General features: G+C 42.7%; 1 protein-coding gene across 1 annotated transcript in view; it reads left to right on the forward strand.

Annotated features, from left to right (window-relative positions):
• GTF2F2 (general transcription factor IIF subunit 2) overlaps nucleotides 1-16,386 on the forward strand; it is a 177,865-nt gene that overhangs the window by 153,499 nt on the left and 7,980 nt on the right. Inside the window, exon 7 of the mRNA XM_066235146.1 lies at nucleotides 3,674-3,817. Coding sequence (XP_066091243.1) covers nucleotides 3,674-3,817 — 144 coding nt within the window. The remainder of the gene's footprint in view (nucleotides 1-3,673; nucleotides 3,818-16,386) is intronic.

Raw genomic sequence — 16,386 nt, forward strand, 5'->3', positions numbered from 1 at the left:
GATCATCGACATGATCCATGGTCATTGGCCTGAGCCCAAAGGTTGCTGGCTTGAAGGGGCCACTGGCTCTGCTTGAACCCCCTGGTCACGGTACGTATAAGGAGCAATCAGTGAACAACTAAAGTGATGCACCTACAAGTTGATGCTTCTTATCTCTTTCCCTTCCTTTCTCTCTCTCTCTCCCTCTTGCTTAAAAAAGAAAAGATTTAACTAATGCTATAGTATGAAAATTTTGTTTTAAAACACTTCTTTATAGACTATTCCTTAGTACAAGCCCTGAAGTCATTAAAAAGATATTCCACTTTTTGTTTTCAAATGAGTGTAAGGTTAAACTTTAGTACTAAAATTTCTCTAATGAACAATATTTCTATCATTGCAGTTATTAGTCTGTTAGTCTGGGTTTCAGATTACACTTTAAGTTTAGAGAGGGAGAGACAGGGACAGACAGGGTAGAGGCTGAATAGACTATCACTTCTCTTTGCTCTTTCCTGAACTTGACTTTTTTACCTTTTCCCAGAATAAAGTAAAGCTGGAAAGGGAGGGCAGACAGAATATCACATTACTGAGCCTCCCTACAGAGAGTACAAAAGGTCTCCACTTCCTCTCTGTATTATTTTACTTGAGGACCAATGGCCTTTGGCTAAATGAAATCCCACATCCTACTCAAGCCTGTCAGAAAGGAATAGGCTTTCCCCTTTCCTCCTTAGTCTGGTCTCTGTCCCTCTCTTTTCTTGTTCCCAAGTGGAGTTTTTCTTATCCCACACTTGACCAGAATAAAGGGTTATAGCAGCTTTGTGTCCTAGTGCAGTCTTGTTTCTACTTTTTTAACCGGCCCCCTGTCTAGACTGTCCATCATAATACAAAGTGTAAATCCATTCAAGTGCAGCACAGCAGTGGAAGGGAATTTCAGGCTGTAAACCAAGTACAGCTGTAACCAGGGAAACATTTTTGTTTAGTCATTGCTCAGGAAAACAAGGTTTAAAATACTAATCCCTTAAAATGTTCCACGATAACCTTTTTTTTATCCAAAGACCCGCCTACTTGGATTTGTGCGTTTTGCCCTGTTTGTCACGCGTTCTGTCTGCATCGTACAGCCATTCTCTTAGTTCTGTTCTTTTGATCTTAGGTAAGGAACCTTTCTTGGACAGCCCTCGGGTCCATCCCGTTGGTCTTTATCCTCTTGCAGCCCCCATTCTTGATGAATTGGGGCAGACTCGGTACTTATATGCATTTTTTCATCTGTTTCTCATCTTCCCCACACTGGGAAGACTTGGATTTGTTCCTTGGTTGTAGGTTTCTCTGATCTCTCCCCTCTCCTTGTCTTGCTTCTAGCTCTTCTGGTTCCTCTCATCCTCTCTAAGAAATCCTTTTAGCTTCCCACAGTTGTTTTCTTTCATGCCCTGCCCACCCAGAAAATGTTTAGACTGGGTGGATTTCATTCCTCCCCAACAGTACAGTCTGGGTTGTACGTGTGTGGGATTTTTTTTTCCAGCATCATGCTCTCATTCTAGGTAGCTCTGCGATCTGTTACTACATTTAAAATGCTCAAGGTTCTCTATATACATTTTAATACATGAACCCTAAGAAAGAGATACATTCTACAAAAGGCTGTCTTATTTGCCCTGTATCTTAGTGTAATGCAAAGCCTGCAGTCCATGCTTAATATTTAAAGAAATGAATGTATTTATTTTTTAAATTGAACAGAAATGACATATGACTTTGTGTAAATTTAAGATATACAATATTATTTTGATATACTTTTATATTGTAATATGATTGTCTAGTATAATTATAGTGCAATATTATCTATATTCATATAACATAATTATAGTACAATGTTGTCTATAATTCATTACACTGTGCACTAGAACTTTATGGTTTATTTACTACTTGATGCGGATTAGTACACTTAAACACCGTCAGTCTTGAGATGAATAAATTTTGAGTTTTACTCCCAAGATCTACATATCAAAAAAATTTAGGACGATTGTTAGACCTCTTTCCTTGCGTAGTTTCTAATTTTATTTCATTGAAAGAAAGATACTCTTTGTTGTCATAGTTGCCTCTTGCCGCTAATTTGAAAGTTTCTGATTGGCCTGACCTGTGGTGGCGCAGTGGATAAAGCGTCGACCTGGAACGCTGAGGTCGCCGGTTCGAAACCCTGGGCTTGCCCAGTCAAGGCACATATGGGAGTTGATGCTTTCTGCTCCTCCCCTCCCTCTCTAAAATAAATAAAATCTTTAAAAAAAAAAGTTTCTGATTAAGTATAAGATGAACTTTTTATCTTAACATCAACAAAAACCAAAGGTTATTTTTAGATAACAGATCTCTTGTTAGAATAGTAAGCCTAGCTACGTGAAGCTGGGGTTTATGCAGTCATTTATTGTAGGGTTTGAAATGCGTCTAGCATGTTAGGAGATAGCCTCCGGGTTGAGTGACTGCAGGGGGTGCACAGGAGCTGTTTGCTGGGTACTGTTCTGCTTGAGGCTCTATTTCCCAGGTAGGCTGGTGCAGTTTGTATATATTTCTTCTGAGAAGTTCCGTATACCTCATCAAAATGAAGTGTTTCTGAGAAAATTTAAAACTTAATCAACTGAAAGTTTGCATATTTTTTGTTTTTTTTTAGGGACAGACAGACAGGAAGGGCAAGAGATGAGAAGCATCAATTCTTCGATGTGGCTCCTTAGTTGTTCATTGATTGCTTTCTCATATGTGCCTTGACCAGGGGGCTACAGCAGAGCAAGTGACCACTTGCTCAAGCCAGCAACCTTGGGCTTCAAGCCAGCGACCTTTGGGCTCAAGCTAGTGACCATGGGTTCATGTCTATGATCCCATGCTCAAGCCAGTGACCATAGGCTTTAAGCCAGCAACCTTTGGGCTGAAGCAAGTGACGATGAGGTCGTGTCTGTGATCCCACACTCAAGCCAGTGACCTCAGGGTTTGGAACCTGAGTCCTCTGTGTTCCAGTCTGACGCTCTATCCACTGCGCCACTGCCTGGTCAGGCACATGTTTTCGATAAAAGATCACCTTTTACAAACGAACAAGTTCCTAGATGGCAGCACTATAAGTATACCTATACATTCCCTTAGTGCCATTGTTTACTGCATTTTATAGAAGAAACAGGTTCAGGGAGGCCACGAGGCCAGCCTCCTGTCACCACCCGTGTTCTTGGCTTTTAGTAGTGCTTCCCAAACCTGGAGAGCCTGTTCTATAATCAGCCAGCCTCTTAACCCTCTGCCTGCCCCTGAAACTCCAATTCTGAAAGATGTCACTACCAGACTGCATTTGTTACATAAATTTACTGTATCTTGGATAAATCAAAAACAGAAGAACTTCAAGTTAGACTTTCTGAGCAATAGAAGCTAATCAGTAGCCACACTGAATTAATAGAATTTTAACAAGAAGGCCTTTTGGGGGGGAAATGGACACATTACATAAAGCTAAATGTAGGAAATAAAGGTTTATCTCGACATTGATGCTAATACTTCTTAGAGCCTTAAAGATCGAAGGAGCCCCAGGAGCTGAGGACTGCGGGTTCTGAGCCCCTGCTGTCACCTACTACTCTGCAGTTTAAGGTCTAGCAGCTGTTTTGACGGTTAAAAAGAAAATGCCTGTGTTTCAGAGTGAGCATATTATATTGATGCTTCTGTTTCTTTTGCTTTTTGCATGTAGATTGAATATGAAAGGAAAAAGAAAGAAGATGGAAAACGAGCTCGAGCTGATAAACAGTATGTGTTAGACATGCTATTTTCAGCTTTTGAGAAGCATCAGTATTATAATCTCAAGGACTTGGTGGACATCACGAAACAGCCTGTGGTATGTATAAACGCTTACATTGATCCTTTAAGTGTGTCTGTCCCACTTTGTGAACAGTGCATTCCCGAAGAGAGGTGTGTCGTGTGTAAGAACACATGCACCTATGCAAATGTCAGGTTTTATTGAAAGACTCAGCAAAGCTGTCTTAATGCAGCTTTTTGTTGTTGTTGTTGTATTTTTCTGAAGTTGGAAACAGGGAGGCAGTCAGACAGACTCCCGCACGTGCCTGACCAGGATCCACTGGCATGCCCACCAGGGGGCGATGCTCTGCCCATCTGGGGCGTCGCTCTGTTGCGACCACAGCCATTCTAGCGCCTAAGGCAGAGGCCATGGAGCCATCCTCAGCGCCGGGGCCATCTTTGTTCCAATGGAGCCTCGGCTGTGGGAGGGGAAGAGAGAGACAGAGAGGAAGGAGAGGGGGAAGGGTGGAGAAGCACATGGGCACTTCTCCTGTGTGCCCTGGCCGGGAATCGAACCCGAGACTCCTGCACACCAGGCCGACGCTCTACCACTGAGCCAATCGGCCAGGGCCTTAATGCAGCTTTTTAAAAGTATAACAGCAGCTTTATTATTTTAAATTTCAAGTATATTTAATATTACTGGTGCCAAATGAAGAAGAGGTAGGTTCGTCCTCCTTTTGACTGATTCTTAACATTAAGCCTGAGTTAAGTCTTTGTTTAGATCATTTTTAGTCTTTCTTTTGTTTTCCTAGCTCCCTCCAAAAAGCTCAGCTCTTTTGTTTAATTGGAAAAATGTGTCTCAGAAGAATCATATTCTTTTAAGAGTCATACTGTTTGCCTGACTCGGCAGTGACGCAGTGAGTAGAGCTTCAGACTGGGATGTGGAAGACCCAGGTTCAAAACCCCGAGGTCACCAGCTTGAGCATGGGCTTGCTGGCTTGAGTGTGGGATCATAGACATGACTCCATGGTCACTGGCTTGAGCCTGAAGATTGCTTGCTTGAAGCCCAAGGTCACTGGCTTGAGCAAGGGGTCACTCACTCTGCTGTAGCCCCCCCACCCCAATCAAGGCACTTATGAGAAAGCAGTCAATGAACTAAAGTGCCACAATGAAGAATTGATGCTTCTCATCTCTCTCTCTTCCTGTCTGTCTGACCCTATCTGTCCCTCTCTCTGTCTCTGTCACAAAAAAAAAAAAAAAAAAGAGAGAAAGCCTGACCTGTGGTGGTACAATGCATAAAGCATCAACCTGGAATGCTGAGGTCGCTGGTTCAAAACTCTGGGCTTGCCTGGTTAAGGCACATATGGGAGTTGATACTTTTTGCTCCTCCCATCTTCTCTCTCCTCTCTAAAATGAATAAATGAAGTCTTTTTTTTTTTCTTTTTTCTTTTTCTTTTTGTATTTGTCTGAAGTTTCAAGCGGGGAGGTAGTCAGAGAGACTCCTGTATGCACCTGACCGTGATCCACCCGACATGCCCACCAGAGGGCGATGCTCTGTCCATCTGGGACATCACCTTGTTGCAGCTGGAGCCATTCTAGCGCCTGAGGCAGAGGTCATGGAGCTGTCCTTAGCACCTGGCCAACTTTGTTCCAGTGGAGCCTAGGTGTGGCAGGGGAAGAGAGAAAGAGAGGAAGGAGAGGGGGAAGGGTGGAGAAGCAGATGGGTGCTTCTCCTGTGTGCCCTGGCCGGGAATCGAACCCGGGACTTCCACATGCCAGGCCAACGCCCTACCTCTGAGCCAGCTGGCCAGGGCAATAAATAAAGTCTTTAAAAAAGAGAGAGAGAGAATCATACTGGTCTGTCACAGAGAGAGTTTAAAAAATCAATCCACCTAGACTAGTAGTAGGTCTTTTTAAACTAGCAGTATTGTCTCATGGTACTTGTTGAGACTGTAATTAGGTTGGCCTTTCTCCTTTTTTTTTTTTTTTTTTTTTTTTTACAGAGACAGAGAGAGTCAGAAGGATAGACAGGGACAGACAGACAGGAACGGAGAGATGAGAAGCATCAATCATTAGTTTCTCGTTGTGCGTTGCGACTTCTTAGTTGTTCATTGATTGCTTTCTCATATGTGCCTTGACCGTGGGCCTTCAGCAGACTGAGTAACCCCTTGCTGGAGCCAGCGACCCTGGGTCCAAGCTGGTGAGCTTTTTGCTCAAGCCAGATGAGCCCGCACTCAAGCTGGCGACCTCGGGGTCTTGAACCTCGGTCCTTCCACATCCCAGTCCAATGCTCTATCCACTGCGCCACCGCCTGGCCAGGCCTTTTCTCCATATTTAAGGAAAAATTTTAATACATTGATGTTTTAGGAATTTTGTCTGTTCTACAAATAGTCATTTATTATCACTCCTCCAGACTTTTGTGTCTGTTTGCTAATAATTTGTACTTCTAATCCATTTAAAACGCTGGTAACAAATTAACAAGAGATCCAAATCCTTCCTCCAACCTTTTGACATTTCCTTCTGTTTATCTTTCTTATCCTTAATGTTAGCAAAGGATCCAATTTAATTATAACAGTATTTGCTTAACAAGTTTATTGGGAAAACCTTTTATTTTCTGTTCTTTTATCATTCGTCCTCATTGCCATTGTACTCAAGGAATGTGTTAACTCTAACTGTTCTGTTTATTTGCTTCAGAATATGTAACAAGATAATGAGTTACTTTAAAACTTTTTCGAATAACCAAATCACTACTTATTAAAAAAGGGTTTGGGGCCTGACCTGTGGTGGCGCAGTGGATAAAGCGTCGACCTGGAACACTGAGGTCACTGGTCAAAACCCTGGGCTTGCCTGGTTAAGGCACAAATGGGAGTTGATGCTTCCTGCTCCTCCCCCCTTCTCTCTCTCTCTCTCTCTCTCTCTCTCTCTCTCTCTCTTCTCTAAAATGAATAAATAAATAAAAATAATTAAATTTTTTTAAAAAAGGGTTTGGGGCCTGACCTGTGGTGGCGCAGTGGATAAAGCGTTGATATGGAACGTTGAGGTCACCGGTTCAAAACCCCTGGCTTGCCTGGTCAAGGCACATACAGGAGTTGATGCTTCCTGCTCCTCCCCCCTTCTCTCTCTCTCTCCCTCTCTCTCCCTCTCTCTCCCTCCCTCCTTCCCTCCCTCCCTCTCCTCTCTCCTCTCTAAAATGAATAAATAAATGAAAAAGATCTTAAAGGGCCTGGCACATTTTTTTCTATTTATTCAGAGCTGTAGGAAATGATTATGACATTTTAGTATTGATTGTATAGGTTCTCACTTTTGCAGAGATTTTTTTACTATTGTACTTCAGCCTTTTACCTTTTACATGAAGAAATTAAATTCCAAAAGCTCTAAATAGTTTTTGTTAATAGACGACACTTAAGTACTCATGTTACAATATTATCAGCTCATCTCAATGACTTCACCTCCTTCAACATCAAAGCCTTAGAAACGGCATTGCAAGCTAGAAGAAAAATTTGAAGTAGAATAATTCATTAGCTAAGCTGTGTTCCTTCTGGTCTTAATGAAGTTTATCCTTGTGTTTTATATAAATATGAGATCAGTCTAGAAACTCTGAGTGCAAACAATATATTCTTTTTTTTTTTGCATTTTTCTGAAGCTGGAAACAGGGAGAGACAGTCAGACAGACTCCCGCATGCGCCCGACCGGGATCCACCCGGCACGCCCACCAGGGGGCGACGCTCTGCCCATCCTGGGCGTCGCCATGTTGCGACCAGAGCCACTCTAGCGCCTGAGGCAGAGGCCATCCCCAGCGCCCGGGCCATCTTTGCTCCAATGGAGCCTTGGCTGCGGGAGGGGAAGAGAGAGACAGAGAGGAAGGCGCGGCAGAGGGGTGGAGAAGCAAATGGGTGCTTCTCCTGTGTGCCCTGGCCGGGAATCGAACCCGGGTCCTCCGCACGCTAGGCTGACGCTCTACCGCTGAGCCAACCAGCCAGGGCAAACAATATATTCTTGTAGAATAACACAAATAAATATATGTGCATATATGTGAAAATAGACATTCCAGAGGAACATTCAGAAGGAACTAGGGAAAAGTTTCTTTCCTTAACATGGGATGACACATTTTTAAAGTTTATTTGTCTCTCAAGAAAGGGGATAACTAGCAATTCTCTTCAATTTTGGTTCTTTGTATAATTTTTATGTGGTAGTACTCAGTGCATCTGTTGTAATAGAGCTTCCTTTAATCCATAGGCTTTAGGGGATCCAGTAATCTCTTGAATATGTGTAGAAATGTATACATTTTTCTGGGGAGCAGATCCATATCTTATATCAGATTCTCAGAGAGGGCCTAGAACCCTCAAAGAGTTTATGAACCACTGATCAAGAAACTAAATATTTTATAATAGTTTTATTGTTTAGAGACTGAATTGCCTCAGCAAGCATAAGGTTCTTAAAAGCAAGATTGTATATTCATACATGCTATAGTACAGAGTAGAAATTTGATCAATATTAGATGAATTAATTTGGAAAAAAGAGAAATGGTCACATTCTCAGTATCCAGGGCCACCTATTTTCCTCAGATGGATTTTGACCAGCCTTGCGTCATTCAGGTCAGGAGTGGAGAGCAAGGAGCCACTTTTAAGGAAGTGTAGCATGCCAGGGCCACAGCTCTCCTTGCTCAGTGGAGGAGGCAGGGTGGCCAGCACGGGGTCCAGCTCTGCCGTTTCCCTCGGTGGGATCGGAAGAAGTCACTTTGAGCGCTAAAATTAAGGGAGTAGATTATCTTTGTGATCCCATCCAGCTCTGAATCTGATTCTCTCCTGTCTTGTTTCATCTCCTCCTCTCCACCTCCCTCTCACATTTGAACTGAGCTGTGCAAGCCCATTGATTGACCTAGCATGAAAGCGGCCAAAGCCCAGCTCCTCTGCGTGTAGACAATGTCCCCTGAAAAGGTTCACAGGAGATCAGTGAGTCTGTTCTAATGGTCATCTGTACACACTTACTATTGAGTAATTTGATTTTAATCTGAGCAACAAGCGCATGAAGGAACCCAGTGCAGCGTGAAGACCTGTGACCCAGGGAGGGGTTTCCTGATCTGGGAAGAGCACTGGATGTGGAGTTGTGGAATCTGAGTTTAAGTCCCAGACCTATAATTTAGCCAAATAGTCGTGGACAGGGTACTTGAGTACATTTAAGGTATAATACATTGTTTATTTGCCATATGACCTACTTAACATAAAATTTACCAATAGTAAAAATTGGTCCTGGTCAGTTGGCTCAGTGGATACAGTGTCAGCCCGGCGGCATATGGATGCCGAGGGTTCAACTCCTGGTCAGGGCACACCTGAGAAGCGGCCATCTGCTTCTCTCCCATTCCTTCTCTTCTCTCCCTCTTCCCCTTTTGCAGCCAGTGCTCGATTGATTTGGGCGTCGCCCCAAGCGCTGAGGATGGATCGGTTGGTCCCAGCAGGTCAGCTTTAGGCATTGAAGATAGTTCAGTTGATTCGAGCATGGGCCCCAGATAAGGGTTGCCAGGTGGATCCTGGTCGGGGTACATGCAGGGAGTCTGTCTCATTATATCCCCTCCTCTCACTTAAAACAAAATAAGCCTGACCAGGCGGTGGCGCAGTGATAGAGCGTCCGACTGGGGTGCAGAGGACCCACATTCGAGACCCCGAGGTCACCAGCTTGAGCACGAGCTCATTTGGTTTGAGCAAAAACCCACCAACTTGAACCCAAGGTCGCTGGCTCCAGCAAGGGGTTACTCGGTCCGCCGAAGGCCCGCGGTCAAGGCACATATGAGAAAACAGTCAGTGAACAACTAAGGTGTTGCAGCGCGCAATGAAAAACTAATGATTGATGCTTCTTTTTTTTTTTTTTTAATCTTATTTTTATTAATTTTAATGCAGTGACATTGATAAATCAGGGTACATATGTTCCGAGAAAACATCTCCAGATTATTTTGACCTTTGATTATGCTGCATACCCCTCACTCAAAGTCAAATCGTCCTCCGTCACCTTCTATCTGGTTTTCTTTGTGCCCCTACCCTCCCCCCACTCCCTCCCTCTCCTTCCTTGCCCCTTCCCCACCCTTCCACCCCACGCCCTGTTACCATCACATTCTTGTCCATGTCTCTAAGTCTCATTTTTATGTCCCATCTATGCATTGGTTCATATAGTTCTTAGTTTTTTTATTTACTTATTTCACTCCATATAATGTTATCAAGGCCCATCCATGTTATTGTAAATGATCCGATGTCATCATTTCTTATGATTGATGCTTCTTATCTCTCTCCGTTCCTGTCTGTCTGCCCCTGTCTATCCCTCTCCCTGACTCACCCTCTGTCTCTGTAAAAAAAAAAAAAAAAAAAAAACTAAAAAGATCACCAATTTCCCAACAGAGTCTATTAATTAATGACAGACCTTTCTGAGACTCCTGGTTATTGTTTTTTTTTAATAATTATTTGCTAACTTATGAAGTGGAACCTTAAAAGTTTTAGAGGCCTGACCTGTGGTGGCGCAGTGGATAAAGCGTCGACCTGGAAATGCTGAGGTCGCTGGTTTGAAACCCTGGGCCTGCTTGGTCAAGGCACATATGGGAGTTGATGCTTCCAGCTCCTCCCCCCTTCTCTCTCTCTGTCTCTCCTCTCTCTCTCTCTCTCTCTTTCTCTGTCTCTCCCTCTCCTCTCTAAAATGAATAAATAAAAAATTTTAAAAAAAGTTAGAATATGAAATGTCATACTAAAATAAATTATTAACTATATTGATTATAAATGGATGAGATTTAAATATTTATAAAATTTTAATGTTTTCCTTATGAATAGAATGTCTAATAACTGATAGATCTACCAAGTTTATTATGAGATAGTAACATTTCCTCTTTTAACTTGTTATATGGTTTGTTTTGGCCATTTTTTTTCCTTTTTTACCATATTTCTGAATGAGGTAAAATTTGGGGTGAATTTACTAACGTAACCAGTTGAGTTCAGATTTTACATTGACGAGAAGCAATATCTGGCATGAGCACCCAGTAAACAAAATTGGGCATTTATTTATATATAGAATTTACATAGAATTTTCAGTTAAGCAATAGACCACAATATTTTATTTTAATCTGAAAATTGCCATTCCTCGTAAAATCTCCCATTCACTCCCATTAGAGGTAAAGGGGAGTAAAGGAAGTTTCTGTTGCTGTTCTTAGAGAGAGATAGAGAGACAGAGACACAGACAGGAAGGGAGAGAGATGAGAAACACCAAGTCATAATTACATCATTTTAGTTTGTTCATTGGTTGCTTCTCATATGTGCCTTGAAGGAGGGGAGGTAAAAGCCAAACCAGTGACCCCCTTGTTCAAGCCAGCAACCTTTGGGCTCAAGCGAGCAACTCCACGCTCAAGCCGGGGACCTCGGGCTTTCTAACCTGGGGCCTCAGCATTCCCAGTTGATACCTTATCCACTGCGTCACCACTGATCAGACAATAATGTAAGCTTTTAAGCTTATTAACTTCTTTCTCCTGATTTCTTTATTTGTTCCCTGAACAAGCTATGACTTGTTTTTATGCTTTCAATTCTTGTGAAAAGCAATGAAGAAAGAAATTATTTTCTTTGCATTGGTCTCTGCATTAGAGAAAACATTATGGGTTTAGATTAGTGTTTGAAGCCCCCCAGTTTCTCTGCCTCAGAGAGAAACCAGAGGTAAGCCTGTTGGCGGAAGACCTTGTAGTGCAGCCTGGCTGGACTTGTTCAGTCTGTATTACAGCATTGCATAGTCTTCCCTTCCTTCTAGAATGTCCCAAGGATTTTTTTTTTTTTTTTTTTTGAGAGAGAGAGAGAGAGAGAGGCAGGGAGAGAGAGACAGGGACATCGAGCTGCTTCTATATGAGCTCTGTCCAGGAAATCAAACCAGCAACCTCCCACTCTGGGACAACAGTCTAACAACCTGAGAGCTATCTGGCCAGGGCCTATTTATTGATTTTTTAGACAGACAGAAAGAGGAAGGTAGAAAGAGAAGAGGGAAAAGGGAAACATTTGTTGTTCCACTCGGTTGTGCATTTTTGGGGTTGGTTCCCGTGTGTGCCCTGACTGGGGATTGAACCCACAACCTTGTTGTTTCTGGATGACACACTTAACCAACTGAGCTACTAGCCAGAGCCCCAAGACAGATATTCTAATTCCATCTATTTTCCAGTACTGTACATATAAACTGATACATGGAACTAGCCACTATATGTTGGAAACGTTACTTTGCCCATGGTAATTGAATAATAAAAAAAATGGTATTATCTTTGGCCCTGGCTGGTTGGCTCAACAGTAGAGCGTCACCCCTATGTGTGGAAGTCTCGGGTTTGATTACCAGTCAGGGCACACAGGAGAAGTGACCATCTGCTTCTCCACCTCTCCCACTTTTTTCTCTCTCTTCCCCTCCCCCCCTGCAGCCATGGCTGAAATGGTTTGAGCAAGTTGGCCCCAGACACTGAGGATGACTCCATGGCCTCTGCCTTAGGTGCTAAAATGGCTCACTTGTGAGCAACCAAGCAGTGGCCCCAGATGGGCAGAGCATTGCCCCCTAGTGGGCATGCCGGGTAGATCCCAGTCGGAGCACATGCAGGAGTCTGTATTTGCCTCCCTGCCTCTCTCATTAAAAAAAAAAAAAAAAAAAATGTGATATCTAAATTTGTTGTTATGATCTGGGGAGGTCTCCATTTTTTCCTGAATTTAAAAGCTTCATTTTCAGTACATTTTTTTTAAGTTACAATTCAGTGAATTTTAATATATTCCCAGAGTTGTATAACCACCAACCACAATCAATTTTAAAACATTTTCTTCACTCCAGAAAAAAACCCCATGCCTATTAGCAATCACTCCCCTTTTCCCCTTATTCCAGACCCTAATGGCAACTTCTAATCTTTCTGACTCTATTGATTTGCCTATTCTGGACATTTTGTACAAATGGAGTCGTATAATATGTGATCTCTTATAACTGACTTATTTAGGCATGATATTTTCAAGTTTTATTCATGTTGTGGCATGTGTCAGTGTTTTATTCCTTTTTATTGCCAAATAGTATATACCATTATATGGATACACAATATTTGGTTTATCCATTCAGCCGTGAATGGACATTTGACCTATTTTCTCTTTTTGGCTATTATGAATGAAGTTGCTATGACCATTCATGTACAAGTTTTTGTGTGAACATACATTTTTATCTCTCTTGGGAATAGACTTGCTGGGTCCTTTTGGTCTTTCTAACCTGAGGAACTGCCAGATTTTTTCATCCTTAGCCAGCAGAAACTTTTATATGCTGTTGCCCTAAAGTAAAGCTTTACTCTTATTGCAAATTTTTAAAGGCGAATAATACTTCATTAGAAATGCTAGGTAATTTACTGAAAATTCTCTGTTGGTAAAATGTATACCTAAAAAGTCTCTTTGCTTTCCATTTAGTTTCTAGCACCATTTTCATGTAGAAAAATAACAACTATGAAAGTTGGTATCTTATGTTATGTACATTTAAAACTATAACTCATACTAAATGCAGTAATAGATAATTGCCATGTTTCTAAATGCAAGAAATTCCATTTAAATTCCAAAAGGAATTTTATTTTTTTCCATCTTCATCTCTTAGGTTTTGGATATCTCTGATTATGTTTTCCTTGTTAGCAGTTTCAACATTACCTATATATGTATATTTTACTGCAGTTGGAAGCCATTATATCCCAGCCTTGGAATACCTTGCCATATTCTAAGGTTATATTATGTTCAGCATATAAATGAATTAATACAGTTTAGTAAGTGCATCATTAAGCACATAGTTAAAATGAAAAATTTTGGCCCAAATGAAGTAAACTTTATTTATCTGAAATACGCAAACATGTGAATCTTTTGCCAGTTCCAGATAGACAAGGTGTTACTAAAAGATGATTTGCCAGCACACATATATGAATGCAATACTAAATTGTTTTCCCTGAGGCCCTGGCCGGTTGGCTCAGCGGTAGAGCGTCGGCCTGGCGTGCGGGGGACCCAGGTTCGATTCCTGGCCAGGGCACACAGGAGAAGCGCCCATTTGCTTCTCCACCCCTGCTCCTTCCTCTCTGTCTCTCTCTTCCCCTCCCGCAGCCAAGGCTCCATTGGAGCAAAGATGGCCCAGGCGCTGGGGATGGCTCCTTGGCCTCTGCCCCAGGCGGTGGCTCTGGTCGCGGCAGAGCAACGCCCCAGAGGGGCAGAGCATCGCCCCTGGTGGGCGTGCCGGGTGGATCCTGGTCGGGCGCATGCGGGAGTCTGTCTGACTGTCTCTCCCCGTTTCCAGCTTCAGAAAAATACAAAAAAAACAAAACAAAACAAATAAATTGTTTTCCCTGAACTTGGGTTAAGCCATAAGGTAGGGAAGTGTTTGGGGTAATGTTCGTGCCATCATCCCTCTGCTTCTTTGGAGTTTTGCAGCAAGTGGGCCTCTGCAAGGGAGTCATGGCGCAGGGTCTCGTAGGAGAGCAGAGGTGAGACCAAAAGGAAAAGAGGAGAAAAATGCCAAGATGGCCCACGTTCCTGAAATGTCCCCCGCATCACCTCCCTTCTCCTCTTCACAGTTTTCTGTACGTAAAGGAGTGAAAACATATGTTGCCTTTCTTCACAGCTCATGCCTAATGTGTAGGGGAGGTTTTTTTAGTTTATTTTTTTAATGGAAGAATTTTGTGCCTTGGAGCCACTGACATCTTTATCAGTAAGTCCTCTGTTCTGTTGACCTGTTTAAAGGAGTCCTAGTCAGTCATACCGATCTGCGTACACATGCAGTGATACTTTTTTTTTTTTAATTTTTATTTATTTATTTTTTACAGAGACAGAGAGTGAGTCAGAGAGAGGGATAGACTGGGACAGACAGGAACGGAGAGAGATGAGAAGCATCAATCATTAGTTTTTCATTGCGCGTTGCTACACCTTAGTTGTTCATTGATTGCCTTTCTCATATGTGCCCTGACCGCGGGCCTTCAGCAGACCGAGTAACCCCTTGCTGGAGCCAGCAACCTTAGGTTCAAGCTGGTGGGCTTTTGCTCAAACCAGATGAGCCCGCACTCAAGCTGGCGACCTCTGGGTCTCGAACCTGGGTCCTCTGCATCCCAGTCCGATGCTCTATCCACTGCTCCACCGCCTGGTCAGGCTGCAGTGATACTTTGACATAACCCTAGAACTGACAGTGCCCTTCTTGTCCTTGGATCACGTGACAGGAAGTGTAGGGGGAGTTCCCTTTGGTGACTGCACTAAGCAGTGCTTTCTTTGCTGCAGATCTGCATATTGCGTATTCAGTCCAACCTTCCTGGGGACATTTTGTGAATCTAGTAGGGCCAGTTTGATCCCCATTCAGGGACATACAGGAGCAGATCAATGTTCCTGTCTCTCCCTCTCTCTCTCTAAAATCAATACAATAAACACTTAAAAAAAAAAAAAGAAAACGTCTAGTAGGGTCATATTATTGGCTTACTACCTAAAGCAGTATTACTTGGTGATCAGCTGACTATTAAAGAAATCTTTTTGGTCAATTTCTAGGAATTTAGGTATAGTTAACTTATTATTAAGTAATGTTTAACTGAAATTTTTGATAAAATGAAATGCAGGTAAACCCTCCACTTGGTTGGTGGAGCAGTAGGGGAAAACATGCTGCGAGAAATGGCTGGGGGTAAAGAAAGGAGAAAGACTAGAATAGTGGGCTGCTGTGCCTTGTGACTGACTGCAGAAGTTTGTCTTGATCGTGCAGAGGAAAGGAAATTAGGAATTTAGTCTGTGGATTTCTGGTGTTTTGGCCACCACAATTGTTTCTTGACCCACAAATACAAACCACATCTTATCACTTGACTTCTTTAGCTTGCTTTTTTCCTCAAAGGAAGCTGTAATATTCTCTTCCCTGTTCTCTGCACGTAGACTTACTGTAAACATACTCCCACATGTCCCTTTGATAAGGAACTGCTGGACTGCAGCCAGTTTATTCAGATGTTGTTCTGCAGCACTGCACACAGTCAGAAATGAGAACTGTCTCCAAGCCTGTGGACGTGAAGGTGACCTACTCAGTTCTAGAATCCTTTGTTTAAAGAACGAGTAGTCAGGCAAAATATATGTGAGAGAAGGGATGATAGTGAGACAAACTCCCAAATGCGCTCTGACTGTGATCCACCCGCCAACACCATCTGGGCCAGTGCTCAAGTGTGGAGCTGTTTATAGCTCTTGTGGCTGATGTGCTCCAATGGAGCTGTCCTCATTGCCTGGGGCCTACACTCTAACTGGTTGAGCCACTGGCCTCTGGATGGGAAGAGGGAAAGAAGGGGGAGGAGGGAGAAGCAGATAGTCACTTTTCTTGTGTGCCCTGATGAGGAATCGAACCCAGGGTGTCCATACACCAGGCCAGTGCTCTGTCCACTGACCCACCGGCCAGGGTCAAAAGATTTAAATTGAAAAGTCAATGTTTAGAGTAAGTAAGAGGAGGGGAACTAGTTTCTCTTGATCTCTTTACAGAATTACCATTCAATTCAAATGATCAAATATATATCCTCAGAGAACCTGGTATCTTGACTCACGCTGGGTCACATGCCCCTTCTCAGTGATTCCATAATATCCTGTGTATACCGGTATATTCTTCTTTACTATGCTTCTCTTTTATTTTATGATTGCCTATTTATACGTCAGGACTAACCCCTGCTCC

This window comes from Saccopteryx bilineata, chromosome 6 (assembly GCF_036850765.1).
Source record: "Saccopteryx bilineata isolate mSacBil1 chromosome 6, mSacBil1_pri_phased_curated, whole genome shotgun sequence".
In the NCBI taxonomy this organism is placed as follows: Eukaryota; Metazoa; Chordata; class Mammalia; order Chiroptera; family Emballonuridae; genus Saccopteryx; species Saccopteryx bilineata.